The 17,709-nt window shown below is 36.3% G+C and overlaps 1 protein-coding gene across 5 annotated transcripts in view; it reads left to right on the forward strand.

Annotated features, from left to right (window-relative positions):
* The window catches only part of G2E3 (G2/M-phase specific E3 ubiquitin protein ligase), a 74,845-nt gene that overhangs the window by 17,270 nt on the left and 39,866 nt on the right, over positions 1-17,709 (forward strand). For 4 of the 5 annotated variants that reach the window (XM_059915655.1, XM_059915654.1, XM_059915656.1 and 1 more), the window contains exon 2: positions 16,150-16,190. The exons of the other annotated variant lie outside the window; for it this stretch is intronic. In XM_059915655.1, coding sequence (XP_059771638.1) covers positions 16,150-16,190 — 41 coding nt within the window. The remainder of the gene's footprint in view (positions 1-16,149; positions 16,191-17,709) is intronic. 5 annotated transcript variants of the gene reach the window in all.

Here is a 17,709-nt window from a genome sequence, read left to right on the forward strand (position 1 = left end):
CGGTTGGCGCACACAGGCCAACTCTATAGAGTACTGAGGATTCAGAAGCCAGACCACCCCCGAGATTAAACCTTGTTTAATCTCTGACTTTCTGGTAATCGCAGTTCAGTATTTCCGCCAATTCGTCTCGAACGCTGAAGCTTCAACAGTAGTTATTGCGAAAGCTTTACCGTAAGCAAAAGAATCTTTCTTTATTAAAGATGGAAGGTTGGGGGCAGGTTTAGAATGAAGAGATCCTCTGGGGGAATCCGAGTACCTCCGAAGAGGAGTAGTCTTTATTACTCTGGACCGCAGGTAATTGACAGCCTTTGAAATGCCTGGTGGGGATTTAAACTGAAATCTGAGTATCCTTTGTGTTCAAAACACGGATATTTTTCTTTCACGGTTGACGTTTTTCACGTAACGCAAAAATCCGAGACTCTTGCTCATTTAAACTGGCTATGTTGTAACAGCGGTGATTCACAGGGGTCTTAGTTTGCTAACAATAGGGATGAGGTTTAGTTCCACAGACCTGCCTTTTCACCCCCTTCATTCATTGGCCAACTGGGTTATTGGGGAGTCATTTTGAAAGTACTCTGCTAATGTTTCCAGCTTCGGGTTTTCTCTTTTTCGGTTTTTTGTTTTATTTATTTTTAATGACTAACTACCTCAGATATCAAACTCTAACCTTCTAACAAAGTCATGGTTTCTGGAATAATTTAAATGTGTATCCTACATGTAAACTATAAGTGAGCATTTAAGTGTGTAGAAATTTTATATCTTGCCTTATTGAAAACTGTCAGAGTAATTTTGTTGCTTTATAGGATCAGATATTTTATGCTTCTTTTAAGGTTTTAACACCAGGGTATCTTACCATATAAATTTCTTTTAAAAAGTAGGATTTAATAATATTCAGAATAAACGTTCCTTCATCCATGCTGGCTACTCCTACTCTCCCATCCCTGGTAATGAACTTTTGTTTCGTTATTAGCCAGGAAAAATAAATTTAAATATTCAGTAGTTATCGTTAAAATTTAAACATTTTGTGTAGGACTGCAGCAAAGATATAAGCTATACTTTGTTAAGTTTTGCTTATTCAAACCTTAAGGTTCTGTTTATTTCATATAAGCTACCAGCAAATGGTAATTTCCAAAAAAGGTTAGTCTCTACATTTTAATCTGTTCCTTTTCCTTACCTGGACTCTTTTCTTTGGATTTTTGCTCTATCTACCTAAATCAGTGAGTTTCAACTTTTATTGTGTACACATTACCTTGAAGGGTTTGTCAAGTGCTGATTCCTGTATTTCCGATCTCAGAGATTCTGATCCCATAGGTCTGGAGGATGGGGTTCTGTAAATTTAACTTGAAGGTTAGAAAACTTGACCAGAATTTTTAAAACACTGACTTGATCTTTCTTAGAGAGGCATTGTAATATGTTGGTTAAGGGCATGAAACTGGACCCAGATTGCTTGCATTTGAATTTCATCTCCACGACTTGGTAGTTGCCTGACCCTGAGGAAGCTGCTTAACCTTTCAGTGCTTCCGATTCCCTCAACTATAGTGGAGATAATAACAATACCTATCTTGTAGGGCTGTTGGGAGAATCAAATGAATCAGTACGTATTAAAATCTTAGAATAGTGTGTGGCACATAGTAAATGATACATATATCTCCTATTATATTGGGTAACTAAGCATTGTGCAGTATTTACATACATTATCTCATTAATCTTCGCAAATAACACTGAGATATGTACTGGAATTTTCACATAAGAAAACTGAGGCTAAGAGAGGTTCTGTAATTTGTTCTCACACAACTAGTAAAATGTTTAACTGGGGTCAAAAATTAGATTTAGTTAGAAAATTTATAACTCTTACTGATTGATTGATTGTAATGCTTCCTGCCCCTGTCTGCAATCTCTCCTTCCAAATGTTGCTCTATAAAAATCTCTGATGGCTTCCCATTGTCTACCATATATATTTCAAATTTCTTAGCTTTTTCTTTTTTCTTTTCTTTTTTTTTTTTTACAAAGCCCTTCTCAATCTGGTTCCAACCTCTGTTTTTAAGAATCAGCTTCATAATATTCCACCATTTTTTTCCAACCTGTGATGTTCTGTCATACTACCACAATTCTCCAAATCTATTCTCTATCATGTTTATGCATACTTAGCCATTGACCTTTTTTATTTCTCCTTAAAATTTTATCCAGTGGGTTTCACATACTTTCCTAGACTTCCCCCAGTAGAGTGCTTCTTCCTCAGTGCAGTTTAGTTGCAAACAAAATAGCACTAGACTGAGAGCTCCCATCTTCTTTGTCTCTGTATCTGCAATTCTAGGTGCAGAACAGTAAGTATCCTTACAGTCTGAAACTGTGTATGTTCAGGGTGTGTAACAGTTTTAACACATTGTATCTTATTAAGCTGAAAAAGTTAAAAATTAAAAGATGACAATATAATTCTGTGTAGGTTAGTAGAGGGATTTTAGTGATAGCATATAGTTTGTAAATTTCACAACTATGGAAAAATAAGTATTGAAATTGTAGGCTCAGAAGACATGTCATGTGGGAAAAAATTTAGAGCAGTATTTGCTAATATTCACAGAACTCCAAATGCTTTATACATATTTCTCACTTAGCCTTTACAGCCGTTTTATTATTATCCCTATATTAAGGTGAAGAAACTGAAGCACTGAAAGATTTAGTAACTTTAAAAAAAAAAGCTTTTTTTTTTTTGTCTGTTTGTTTTTGGGTTTTTTTTGCATTTAATTTCCTCCTGTGCAGGATTTTTTTTTATTATAAGAATGATATATGTTAAGTGTAATTTAAGAATTAACTTTATAACAGAGAATTAGCCTCATTTGTACATGAATGTTCACTTCTACAGTAATTCAATTCTATATATATATATATATATATATATATATATATATATTTTTTTTTTTTTTTTTGGCCACACCACACAGCATGCAGGATCTTAGTTCCCTGACCAGGGGTTGAACCTGCACCCCCTGCAGTGGAAGTGTGGAGTCTTAACCACTGGACTGCCAGGGAAGTCCCAACATTAATTCAATTCTAAATTAAGGAAATATTGGGAAATTAAAACCAGAAACGTTTGCCTTTCCTTTTCAGTTTGAACAGTTAAGACTGTTACCTGACCTCCTTGCCCACAACCTTTTCTTTAAAAACCTGCCAACGTTGTAGGCACATCATTCTAAGGACCAGTGGGCAGTGGGTAAGGGGTTGGACTAAGGAGCATATGATCCTAATAATGCTCTCATCCCACATACCTTCTCCAGCCAAAGTAGCACCATGTATTTGAATCAGAGCTGAATATCTGATGCAGGCTAAACCATTCACATTGTTTCTTCTTGAATTTGGAATTGGGATACCAAGAAACTATTGGTAACCAAGCTGGAAAGGTCTTTATGTGCTGAGATGACAATGGAGTGATGAAGAAACATGAACAGTGGGCACAGGGAGCCAATATATAGAGAGGGAGGTAGGGAAAACCTATTTCTGGAAGACTAGCTATAAAGTAAGTCAATATAAACATAACTTTATTGCTTTTCCTTTTTTTAAGACTATATTTTTATTTTTTAAGACAAAACATATAACTTTCGAATATTTTTTATAAACACATTTTACATGAAGCAAAAAAGTTTATTCATTACTGTATTAACTAATTAGGGTTTTCAACTGTTTTTTTTAAATTAATATTTATTGGAGTATAGTTGCTTTATAATGTTGTGCTAGTTTCTGCCGTACAGCAAAGTGAATCAGCTATATGTATACGTATATCCCCTCTTTTTTGGAGTTCCTTCCCATTTAGGTCTCCACAGAGCATTGAGTAGAGTTCCCTGAGCTGTACAGTGGGTTCTCATTAGTTATCTATTTTATACATAGTATCAGTAGTGTATTTATCTCAATCCCAATGTCCCAATTCATCCCACCCCCCTTCTTTCCCCCCTTGGTGTCCATATGTTTGTCCTCTACATCTTTGTCTCCATTTCTGCTTTGCTAATAAGAAGGAGTATATTTTTATAGGAGCAGTTTTAGGTTCACAGCAAAATTGAGGGGAAGATGGTAGAGATTTCCCGTGTACCCCACCCCCACACATGCATAACCTCTCCCATTATCAACATCCCGCGCTAGGGTGGTACATTTGTTATAACTGACGAGCTTACATTGACACAAGGTAATCACTCAAAGTCTATAGTTTAAATTATAGTTCACTCTGGCTGTTATACATTCTATGGGTTTGGACAAATGAATGATGACATGTATCTATTATTATGGTATCATACACAGTATTTTCACTGTTTTAAAAATCATATGTGCTTCACCTACTCATCCCTCCTTTGCCCTTTGTAACCACTGATCTTTTTACTATCTCCATAGTTTTGCCTCTTCCAGAATATCATATAGGTGGAATCATACAGTATGTAGCCTTTTCAGATTGGCTTCTTTAACTTAGTAATATGCATTTAGGTTTCCCCCATGTCTTTTCATGGCTTGATAGCTTTTTTTTTTTTTCTTAGCACTGAATAATATTTCATTGTCTGGGTGTACCATAGTTTGTTTATCTGGTCATCTACTGAAGGAGATCTTAGGTGCTTCCAGGTTTTGGCAATTATGAATAAAGATGCTGTAAACATCCGTGTGAAGGTTTTGATGTGGACATAAGTTTTTACCACCTTTGGGTAAACACCAAGGTGAGTGTTGTCCTTACTGATTCTCTTTGTGCCGGATCTATCCATTTCTGATAGAGGGGATGTTGAGGGCTCCAACTATGGTTGTGTATTCATCTGCTTCTCTTTGCAGTTCTATTAGTTTTTGCCTCATATATTTTAACATTCTGTTGTTAGGTACATACATGTTAAGTATTTTATACCTTCTTGGGAAATTGACCCCTTTATCATTATGTAATGTCCTTCTTTATTGCTGATAAATTTCCTTACTTTGAAGTCTGCTGTTTCTGAAATTAATATAGCTACTCCTGCTTTCTTTTGATTAATGTTAGCATGGTATATTTTCTCCATCTGTTTACTTTTAATCTATGTATAAAGTGGACATCTTGAGACAACGTATAGTTAGGTCTTATTTTTTGATCCACTCTGACAAATCTTTTTTTTTTTTTTAACATCTTTATTGGAGTATAATTGCTTTACAATGGTGTGTTAGTTTCTGCTTTATAACAGTGAATCAGTTATACATATACATGTATCCCCATATCTCTTCCCTCTTGTGTCTCCCTCCCTCCCACCCTCCCTATCCCACCCCTCTAGGTGGTTACAAAGCACTGAGCTGATCTCCCTGTGCTATGCGGCTGCTTCCCACTAGCTATCGGTTTTACATTTGATAGTGTATAGATATATGTCCATGCCACTCTCTCACTTTGTCCCAGCTTCCCCTTCCCCCTCCCCGCATCCTCAAGTCCATTCTCTAGTAGGTCTTCGTCTTTAAATCTGTCTTCTAATTGGTGCATTTAGACCATTGACGTTCAAAGTGATTATTGATATAGTTAGATTAATAGCTACCATATTTGTTACTGTTTTCTATTTGCTACCCTTGTTCTTTGTTCCTATATTTGTCTCTACTCTTTTTCTGTCTTTTGTGATTTTTTTTAAACAAGGATCTGTCTTTTCATTTATTTATTTTTATTTATTTATTTATTTTGGCTGCATTGGGTCTTTGTTGTGGCATCTGGGATCTTCGTTGCAGCATGCAGGATCTTTTTTTGTTGTTGCAGCACATGGGCTCTTTGTTGCAGTGTGTGAGCTTCTCTCTAGTTGTGGCCTGTGGGTTTTTTCTCTCTAGTTGTGGTGCACGGGCTCCAGAGCGTGTGGGTTCTGTAGGTTGCGGCATGTGGGCTCTCTAGTTGAGGTGCACGGGCTCAGTAGTTGTGGTGTGCACGGGCTTAGTTGCCCTGCGGCATGTGGGATCTTAGTTCCCCAACAAGGGATCGAACCTGCGTCCCCGGCATTTGAAGGCGGATTCTTTACCACTGGACCGCCAGGGAAGTCCCTGCTTTTTGTGATTTTAACTGAGCATTTTATATGATTTTCTCTCCTTTCTTAAGATATCAGTTATACTCTTTTAACTTTTTTTAGTAGTTGCCCTAGAGTTTGCAGTACACAACTAATACATAATCAAATACATTGGTGCTATTGTTATTTTGAAAAACTGTTAACTCATTATTAAGAATAAGAAAAATAAAACAGTTTATTTTACCTTTACTTATTCTTTGCCTGATACTTTATGTAGATCTGAATTTCTGATCTATATCATTTTCTTTCTCTCTCAAGAACTTTTAACATTTCTCACAAGGCAGGTCTACTGGCAAAATATTCCATCAGTTTTTGTTTGAGGAAGTCTTTATTTCTCTTACATTTCTGAAGGGTAATTTCACAGGATACAGAATTCTAGGTTGGTTTTTCTCCTCCCTCCCACCCCCCAATGCTTTAAATATTTCACTCCACTCTCTTTTTGCTTGCATTGTTTCTGAGAAGTTGGATATAATTCCTGCCTTTGTTCCTCTATAGGTAAGATTTTTTTTCCCCCTGTAGCTTTTTTTCAGGATTTTTTTCTTTACCGTTGATTTTCTGTAGTTTGAAATGATAGACCTAGGTGTAGTTTTTTGGCAGTTATCCTGCTTGGTTTTCTGGAACTTTCTGGATCTGTGGTTTGGTGTCTGACATTAATTTGTTATTGTTTCAAATATTTCTCCTGTTCCTTTCTCTCTTCTGGTATTCCTAGAACACTTTTGTTACACTCTCTGTGGTGTCTCACAGTCCTTGGATATTATGTTGTTTTTTTTTCAGTTTTTGTCCTCTTTGCTTTTTAGTTTTCAAAGCTTCTGTCGAGTTATCTTTAGGCTCAGAGGTCTCTCCTCAGCCTTGTCCCATCTACTAGTAATCCTATCAAACAATTCTTCGTTTCCATTAATATTTTTGATCTGTAGCATTTCTTTCTGATTCTTTCTTAGAATTTCCATTTCTCTGCTTACATTGCCTGTCTGGTCTTGTGTATTGTCTACTTTATCCATTAGCGCCCTTAGCATATTAATCATAATTTCAAATTCCTGTTCTGATAAATCCAACATCCCTGTCATGTTTGGTTCTGATGTTTGCTCTGCCTTTTCAAATTGTGCTTTTTGCTCTTTGATATGTCTTGTAAGTTTTTTCTTGATAGCCAGACATGAGGTACTGAGTAAAAGGAATTGTTGTAAATAAGCCATTAGTACCATGGTGGTAAGGTGTGGAAGAAGGGGAAGTGTTTTATAGTCCTGTGATTTAAGTCTCAGTCTTTTTGTGAGCCTATGCCTCTGGACTTTGAAGTTCACAAGTATCTCAGCTTTTTTCTCCCCTCTTATGTGGGATGGCTACATTATGCTGGAGTTGGGTGTTTCCTTTCCCTGGGTCATTTAGGCTCTGATAATACCCCAGCAGCTTAGGCTCTGGTTAACTAGTTTCTCTTGAGGGCAGGCCTTATTAAGAAGAACAGAGTGCTTTGGTGTATTTCAAAATGGCACCTTTTCCCCTCCCCTTGCCAAAATCACAAGGGGATTTTTCTCTGATATTTACTGTGGACCCTCGCTGAGTTCCTGGTGATAAATCTCACAGTATTGTGAGAGGCCCCATGATTGGATGCCCCTTGAGTTTTTAACTCTCAAAGTTGTCCACACTGAGCCTCCAGCAATCAATTAGTCAATTATAGTTCAGGTTTTCCCACTGCAGTGCTGGATCCTACAGCAGTTTCAGCTGGTAACTCTGCTCAGGTAAGCTGTGACTCCCTGTATTCACCTTTCTCTCCAGTCTTGGAGGCAGTGGCTTGCTGTGTCCTCCCTTCTTACAGATCCAAGAAGTGTTGTTGGTTTTTCAGTCTTTTCAGCTCTTGCTCTTTGGATGGAGGGGTGACTTACAAGCTTCTTACCTGGTGCTTTTCCTTTTAATTTAAATAAATATCTTTATTTTTTAATGGTGGTTGTTAACTTTTAAACATCTGTCTGGTAATATAATAGTATAGAATAAAATTAACCCATTTTAAGAGTATATAGTTCAGTGAGTTTTAGTAATTGTATTTCATTATATGAATATTCCACTATTTGTTTTATCAGTTGTCTGTTGATGGGCATTTAGGTTGTTTATAGTTTTTGGCTATTACAGGTAAAACAGCTATGGACATTTGTGTACAGTGAACATATATGCCTTTATTTCTCTTGGTTGCGTCATATGGTAGGTGTCCATTTAACTTTTTTTATTGTAATAAAATTCACATTCATAAAATTAACCATTTTGAAGTATACAATTCAGTGCCATTTAGTACATTCACAGTCTTGTGCAACCATCACCTCTATCAAGTTCCAAAACATTTTCATCACCCCAAAAGGAAAACTCATACCCATTAGGCAGTCACTTCGCATTTCCTATTTCGCCATCCCTAGGAACCACAAATCTGCTTTATGTCTCTATGGATTTACCTATTCTAGATATTTCATATAAGTGGGATTATACAATATCTGACCTTTTGTTTCTGGCCTCTTTTACTTAGTATGTTTTTGAGGTTCATCCATGTTGTCGCATAAATCAGTACTACATATTTTTTAATAGCAGAATAATATTCTATTGTATGGATATACCACATTTTGTATACCTGTTAATCAGTTGACAGACAAATGAGTTGTTTCTGTTTTTTAGCTATAGTGAATAGTGCTGTTATGAACATCTTTGTACAAGTTTTTGTTTGAATACCTGTTTTCAAATCTTTTCAGTAAGTACAGGTTTCCCCAGCCATCTGAAAGTAGAACATTCCTGTGGAACCTTTTGTAGGCTGAAATGGCATAGAGTGAAGAAGTAATTATCTTTTTTTATAAAGGTGAAAATCTTTTTTTTGATTTCTTTGGTTAGCAAAAACAGGTATTAATATAGGTCTTTTGTAGAAGTGAAGTGGCATAAAGGGAACTTTTGACAAGTGGGGAATACCTGTACCTAGTGTGATTGTTGGGTGATGTGGCAACTCTCTGATGTGTTGAACAACTGCCAAACTGTTGGTCCATAGTAGCTGTACCATTTTACATTCCCATTAGCAATGTATGAGGGTTCCAATTTCTCCATATCCTTTGCAGTGCTTATTTTAAAAAATTATCATCACCTTAGCAGGCATCAAGTGGTATTCTCATTGTTGTTTTCATTTGCATATCCCTAAGGAGTAATGATGTTGAGCATTTTTTCATGTGCTTGTTGACCATTTAAGTATTTTCTTTGGAGAAATGTCTATTCAGATCCTTTCCCTATTTTTAAGTTCTGTTATTTGTCTTTTTGTTGTTGAGTTCTAAGAGTTTCTTACATATTCTGGATATTAGATCCTTATCAAGTATATGATTTTCAAATATTTTCTTCCATTTTGGGGATTGTGTTTTCACTGTCTTGATTACGTAGTCCAATTTATTTATTTATTTATTTGCTGCTATGATTTTGGTGTCATACATAAGGAACCGTTGCCAAATCCAAGGTCATGAAGATTTACATAATACTATGTTTTCTTTTAAGATTTTTATAGTTTTGGCTCTTACTTACTAAATCTTGAATCCATTTTGAGTTAATTTTTGTATCTAGTGTGAGGTAGAGGTCCAACTTTATTCCTTTACATGAGGCTACCCAATTGTCATAGCACCATTTGCTGAGGAGACTATTCTTTCTCCATTCAATGGTTTTGACATCCTTGTTGAAAATTAATTGATCATATATGTATGTGTTTATTTCTTGACTCTTAACTTTTTCTCTATGTTTTTCCTTATGCCAGTCCCATCCCACCTTTTTTAAATTACTGTAGCTTTGTAGAAAGTTTTCAAATTGGGAAGTATGATTCATTCAACTTTTTCTTTTTGCATTGTTTTGACTATTCAAGGTCCCTTGTAATTTCTTATGAATTTTAGGATCAGGTTTTCCATTTCTACAAAAATGGCCATTGGATTTTGATAAGGATTACACTGAATCTGTAGATTGCTTTGGGGAGTATGGCCATCTTAACAATATTAAGTCTTTCAACCATGAACAGAGTTCTTTCCATTTATTTGGGTTCTTTAATTTCTTTTTGCAATATTTAATGGCTTTCAGTGTACAAATCTTGCACCTCTTTGTTACATCTATTCCTAAGTAGTTCATTCTTTTTGATGGTATTGTAAATGAAATGGATTTCTTAATTTTCTTTATGGATTGTTCTTTGCTATCGTGTAGAAATTTGTCTGATTTTTTTGTGTGTTCACCTTGTGTCCTGCCACTTTGCTGAATTTGTTTATTAACTCACAGTGTTTTATGAATTCATTAGGATTTCCTGCATATAAGATCATGGCTTCTGCAAGAAGAGCTACTTCTTGCTTTCAGTTTGGATGCTTTTTATTTCTTTTCTTGCCTAATTGTTCTGGCTAGAACTTCTAGTACAATGTTGAATAGATATGGTGAGAGTGAACATCATTGTTTTGCTCTGGATCTTATGTGGAAAGTTTCCAGTTTTTCACCATTGAGTTTGATGTCAGCTGGGTTTTTCAAAGATGCTCTTTATCATGCTGAGGAAGTTCCCTTCTATTCCTAGATTGATGAGTATTTTTTATCATGAAAGAGTGTTGGATTTTGTCAAATGACTAGTCTAGCTAAAGGTTTGTCAATTTAGTTGATCTTTTTAAGGAACCAACTTTTGATTTTACTCTCTTTTTCTTTTCTTTACATTTATCTCCACTCTAATCTTTATGAATTCTTTCCTTCTACTAGGTTTGGTTTTAGTTTGCTCTTCTTTTTCTAGCTCCTTGAGGTATAAAGTTAAGTTATTGTTTTGGGATCTTCTTTTTCAGTGTCTGCATTACAGACATAAATTTCCCTCTGATCACTTTTTGCTGTATACTGTAGATTTTTAGTATGTTATGTTCTCATTTTCATCGGTCTCTAAGTATTTTCTAATTTCCCTGTGGTTTCTTCTTCCCTCTTTTGCTTGTTTAAGATTGTGTTGTTTTATCCCTACATTTTTGAGAATTTTTCAGTGTTCCTTCTTTCATTTGCTTGTTGGCCATGTCCTATTTCTTTTCTGAAGTGTATGTTCAACTCCCAAGCTCATTTTTTGAGGCCAACATTACCCTGATACCAAAGCCAGCTAAAGACACTACAAGAAAAGCAAACTATAGGCCAATATCCCTGATGAGTATAGATGCAGAAATTCTCAGCAAAACACTAGCAAACTAAATTCAGCAGCACATTAGAAGGATCATACATCATGACCAACCAGGATTTATCCCTGTGTGCACACTAATGGAAGGAGAAATAAAAATCAAAGTCATCTCAAAAGGTGCAGGAAAACGTTTAACAAAATTTAACATCCCTTCATGATAAAAATTCTCAACAAATTGGGTATAGAAGGGATGTACCTCAACATTATAAGGGCCGTACATGACAAGCCCACAGCTAACATCATACTCAACGGTAAAAGGTTGAAAACTTTTCCTGTAAGATCAGGAACAAGATAGGGTACCCACTCTCTCCACTCCTATTCAGTATAGTACTGGAAGTCCTAGCCAGGGCAGTCAGGCAAGAAAAAGTTATATCCATGAGAAAAAGAAAGTTTTTATCCATGTCGGAAAAGAAAGTTTATATCCATGTCGGAAAAGAGGAAGTAAAAATGTCTGTTTGCAGAGGACATGATCTTATTTATTGAAAATCCTAAGGATCCCACCAAAAAAACTGTAAGAACAGCCATGCAGCTAGAATGAGAGGGAGTTTGGCTTACTTTATTGTGTTAGTTATCTATTGCTGTGTAACAAATCACTCCAAAACTTGGTGCCTTAAAACAACAGACATTTATTATCTGACAGTTTCTGTGGGTCAGAAATTCGGGAGCAGCTTAGCTGTGTGGTCTGCCTTAGGGTCTCCCATGAAGTTGCTCTCAGGCTGTCAGCCAGGCTGCAGTCTTATGAAGGCCTGAGTGGGGCTGGACAATTTACTTCTAAAACGGCTCACTCGTATGATGTGGGTAAATGCCTCAGTTCTTTGCCAAGCAGACCTCGCCAAGCAGCACCTTAAAAGAAAGCCTTTATGACGTGGCAGCCAGTTTCCACCAGTGCAGGTGATCCATGACAGAGAGCAAGGAGAAAGTCATGATGCCTTTTATAACCTGGTTACACTTTGTCATTTCTGCCAGGCTTTTTGGTGGAAGTTACTAAGCATAGCCACAGTCAAGGAGAAGGAAATCAGGCTCCACATTTTGAAGGGGGAGGAGTATCAAACAGTGTCACTGACCAAGTGGAGGTAAGCAGTGCAAGAGACTCAGAATACCTCTTGATAGCGGCTTCCTGGAGCTCTTCATTAAATTGTTAATGATTTCTCAAGGAAGGGGGGAATGCTTTGATATTATTTCTAAGACCAAGACTGTTGTTAAGACTTGGGCTGTTATTGAGATATATACTTACCTAGCATTGTTTTCCTCCTTCCACTTAGGAAGTCTTAAAATTCATGTACTGGGAAGAAAACAAATGATAAAATCCCACTAAAAATATGTGAATTTTTTTTTTCTGAAGTTTTGGTTTGGAGACTGTTGATTGAAATAAAGAAATTCATCACCAGGATTTAGCAACAAAAGTTTTATTTCGGATGCTGTGGATTAGTAAGAAAGCTGATGTGAACCAGTCAAAAATATGAATTTTGTAATATCTTTAGAACATTATCCGATTCGGGGATAACTTTTTTTTTCTTTTAATTTATTTATTTAATTTATTTATTTTTGGCTGCAATGGGTCTTTGTTGCCACGCGCGGGCTTTCTCTAGTTGTGGAGAGCGGGGGCTACTCTTCATCGTGGTGTGTGGGCTTCTCATTGCGGTGGCTTCTCTTGTTGCGGAGCACAGGCTCTAGGCGCGTGGGCTCAGTAGTTGTGGCTCTCGGGCTCTAGAGCGCAGGCTCAGTAGTTGTGGGGCACGGGCTTAGTTGCTCCAGGGTATGTGGGATCTTCCCAGACCAGGGCTTGAACCCGCGTCCCCTGCATTGGCAGGCGGACTCCTCACCACTACACTACCAGGGAAGCCCTCAGGGGTAACTTTTAATTTGATGTAATCTTTTTTATTTTAATAATTTATTTATATTTTTGGCTGCGTTGGGTCTTCGTTGCGGTGCGTGGGCTTCTCACCGTGATGGCCTCCTCCACTGCGGAGCACAGGCTCCAGGCGCACGGGCTTCAGCAGTTGCAGCACTCAGGCTTCAGCAGTTGTAGCACGCAGGCCCAGCAGCTGTGGCTCGCGGGCTCCAGAGCGCAGGCTGAGCAGCTGTGGCACATGGGCCCAGCCACTCCACGGCACGTGGGAGCCTCCCAGACCAGGGCCTGAACCTGAGTCCCCTGCACTGGCAGGGGGACTCCCAACCACTGCGCCACCAGGGAAGTCCCTAATTTGATATAATCTTAAACTTAGAAAAAAGTTATATGAATAGTAAAAGGAACTCCTATATACCCTTTAAACAGGTTCACCAATTATTTATGTTTTGTGACATTTGCCTTATTCTTTCACCTCTCCTAGCCTAGTCAGCCTAAAACCACCAGGGATAAATCTGTAGTCTGATAAAATTAGGTTTGTTGACTCATTGCAATGAGAGAGGTCGCAGACCCGAGGAACCACAAGACTTCGCACCAAGCAAAGGGTAAAATAGATTTCTTATGACATATTGGAGAAGGGTGGCATTGACGTGAAATTTAAATGAAGTAGTGTTTTAATGGGGTCAAAGCGAAGCCAAGGCTGTGTGTAAAAGAGTCAACATCAGATCTGAGCTACGAAGTGGGCCTAGGGTGTTTCCTTGAAAACTACAAAAGTAAGAGGAGGACTGTTGTGTTCAGAAAGCTCTTATCTGTAGTTCTGTACCTCCGTTAGAAACCGAGATTTTTTCTCTCTATCAAAGTTGCTTACTTAGATCCTCTTAGCAAAAGTAGGATATTTCAGAAAGTTTACTTAAGTCCCTTCCAGTCATCTTCCCACTTGAGAGACAAACACTAATATTTTTCATGATAGATTAGTTTTGCCTGTCCTAGAACTTCATATGAATGGAATGATGTGGATAAGAATAGTGTACAGTTTCTTTCACTTAGCATAATATTTATAAGATTCATCTGTTTTGTTGCATCCTGCAGCACTTGTTACCTTTTCATTGCTAAGTAGTATTGCATTTTATTAATATACTTCAATTTTTTTATCCATTTTCCTGTTGATAGACTTCTAGGCTGCCAGTTTTGGAGTATCATGAAGGTGGTTACTATGAACTTTTTTGTATAAAGTTTTTTGTCTATATGTTTTTTATTGCTCTTGGATGTATACCTGGGTGTGAAATTCCTACATCAAAGGCTAAGTTCATGGGCATATATGTTTAACTTCTATGAAACTACTAAAACTTTTCAAAATGATTATTCCATTTTGATTATTGTTGATTATTCACATCAACAGTTTATGAGAGTTCCCCAGTTGTTTCATATCCTGTCCAATGTTTGGTGTTGATAGTCTTTTTAATCTTAGCCATTATTACAGGTATAAAGTAGTCTTTCATAGTGGTTTTAATTTTTATCATCTTAACTACCAGTGATGTTGAGCATCTTTTCATTTGTTTATTGGCCATTTGTATATTTTCCTTCATGAAGTGTCTGTTCATGTCTTTTGCCCATTTCTTTAAATGTTTGCTTTATATTATTGTAGGAGTTCTTTATGTATTCTGGGTATAAGTCTTTGTCAGACACATCTTTTACAAATATTTTCTCCCAGTGTGTGGCATACATAATTCACTTTCTTAATGGTATCTTTTGATGAGTGGAAGCTTTTAGTTTTGATGAAGTATAATGCATTACTTTTTCTTTTAAAACTTTTATAGTTTTAGCTTTTACAGTAAGGTCTATGATCCACTTGAAATTAATTTTTATTTATGGTGTAAAGTGTGAATCTCAAGGTTCATTTGTTTTCCATGTGGAGATCCATTTTTTTCCAGCATCATTTGTTGAAAAGACTTTTCTTTTTCTCACTGAATTGCTTTGGTACCTTTGTTAAAAATCAAGTGACTGGAAAAGTCTGGGTCTGTTTCTAGGCTCTTTATTTTTGTTCCATTGGTCTATGTGGAATACTGTATATTAATACACTTTGAAAAACTATATAGAATACTTATTAGATTGGTACAAATAGGAAAAACCTTTCCCGTTCATGTTTTGATAGCACTGGAGAGCTTTCGTATGATCATCTTGTAGCCAGTGATATTTGGAGGCTTTTCAGCATGGTACTCTATATATTCCTATGCTACTTTTTTTGTGACATGCGAGATTGATGTTCACTTTTATTCTCTTCTATTGTAAAGATGAGAAAACGCTTGTGTAGTACAGAGTTCTGAGGCTAGTAAGTAAGAAACTTCAGGTACCTTTCTTTAAGTAGCATAGCTGTCTATACATATATTATAAAGATCTAGACAGAACTTCATTGCACTGTCCAACCAAGTGAGATGCCTTGGGTCCTTGTATTGATAGTTTGAAGGGAAAGAGGAGGAGAAGACAGAGCCACATAGAAATTGTGATTTCCTTATAAAGCAAAATTAGTCTATAACCGTGTAAGTTACCTATATTTTGGACCTCAATCATTATTCTGAATTACAGTAAACTTAAAAGTAAGCAGTAGTTGCAATTCATCTGCACAGGGGAGAGGGGTAAGAAATTAGAAGCTGGAGAGATTGGATCTCAAATATAAATCTGTGTTGTTGGGATACTAACTAAATATTATTTATAAGTTAAAATGTTTATGTTTACTCTAGGTGAAGGACTGTTATCGTGTGTTTATGGAATTTTCTGCAATAGATTTGTGAAACTGCTAGAAATTAGAAAGTGTAGGTCTCTTTGTTCCTGGTATGTCCTGCAGTCCTGGCTCCTTTCCACTAAATGCCAATAGTCATCTTAATCTTTTTGGTAACTAAAAAACATTCCCTCTAATTTCAACACTGTCCCCAGAATTTACCACCCTTGTTGAGAATTACTGGTCTTAGATCTGGAAAGGTGAGAAAATTAAGTACTAGAGTAAAAAATGATGCAACGTATTTGTAATCATACACTGACTAAATCTAATTAAAATGGATAATTTGAGAATTTTAAAATTAAAATGGCTGATTGTATATTCTTATTTTTCCTAGTAAAATGAATGAAAGTAAGCCTGGAGGCTCACAGAATCCCAGTAAGTAACCATATTTAAAATATTTTCAAATTTAATTTAAAATGTTAAGATATTTTACTCTTGCTTTTTTATTACAATGAATCTTTTTAGACTGGTACTCAAACAATAGGAATGAATTTCCTGATATTCTTAGTTCACGTTTCTGTATACTAAAATATAATGTTGTGTGTATTCATTTCAACAAAAATCTGCTAGAAAAGGATAATTTGCCAAATATTATTTGTATTCTCTATGTGTATTTATCAAGTATGGTTTGTATCTGAATAAAACAGTATTACTTATTTAATAAATATGATTTTTTTACCTTTTTGTGTGATTTTTCTTCTTACAAAAGATAAAATGCAGATGAGAACAATTTAAACAACGTATGAAAGTTTAACGTGAAAAGGAAAACTTGCCTATTAGCGCCCACAACAGCCTCCTCAAACAGATGTAGACCTTTGCTTTTAGTTGTTTTCTTCATTTATTAGTTATAAACAGTACATATTGATTAGCTACTATGGAAGATGAAAATTTTAAATTGTTACTTTATACTCCTTTGCCACTACTTCTCCTTGATCTACCCTTTATAAAATTTATTTTTTGATTCCCTCTCAAAGTATTACACTTAAAACTCTGTATCTTGACTCTCACTTATAGAGTATCTGTTAACTCCATATCATGTTGGATAAGGAAATTTGTGCTCTTAAACCTCCTCTACTTTGCTTTCCTGCTTTTACCTACAGACTTCTATCAACTGTGCTAATAGTTCTGAAACTTAGTAATTCACGGACTACCTTCATATATTTGCCAAATGGAAATACAACCTATTACTGTTATTAATATTTTTCTTAAGATTGACTCAGTTTTTTACTTACATGAATGTGTTCATTTTATTATTGTAACATAACCAGTATCATTTGCTGGAGTATAGTAGAAGATGGTCTTAATAAATATAATGAAGTCAGAACAATTTTACTGAATTTTAAACATTAAAATTAAACAACAGCAAAGTACAAATAAAAAGAAAGGTAACCTGCATGCCTGAAACCTAGTCTGTTCTGTGTCCAAGGGTCTCGGTACTGGGCAAAGGGAGGAGGAGAACAGATGGAAAGCACAGGTCCACAGCATATAGCAGATGCAGCTCCATCCAGCATTCACCTTAAGGACTCCTCTTATGTAATCTCAGCTAATTCCTTGTATTCCTCTTCCTCTTGATAGCTGCATGCACACTTACAGCTGAAAGTATAGGCACTGGGGATGAAGAAGTTAAGGCGGGAGCTACTGGTGTAAGATGTCCAGTAAACAAATGGCAATTTGCTGCAATTAATGTGGTCAGGTACTCTGTATGGGGGAGGAAGGGGAGCTGAAACCTTTTAAAAGATTGAGGGAAGGGCCTTTCAGTTATTGCTTATTAAGCTGGAGTGAGGGAGGACAAATATAGGGGGGATGTTTCACAATATTAAGTATTAGCTCATGCTGTTTCTTTCCAGTCCTGCAATCTATTTTCTGAGTAGCCTATTAAGAGATACAGTATATT

The sequence above is a fragment of the Balaenoptera ricei genome, chromosome 2 (genome assembly GCF_028023285.1).
Source record: "Balaenoptera ricei isolate mBalRic1 chromosome 2, mBalRic1.hap2, whole genome shotgun sequence".
Lineage (NCBI taxonomy): Eukaryota > Metazoa > Chordata > Mammalia > Artiodactyla > Balaenopteridae > Balaenoptera > Balaenoptera ricei.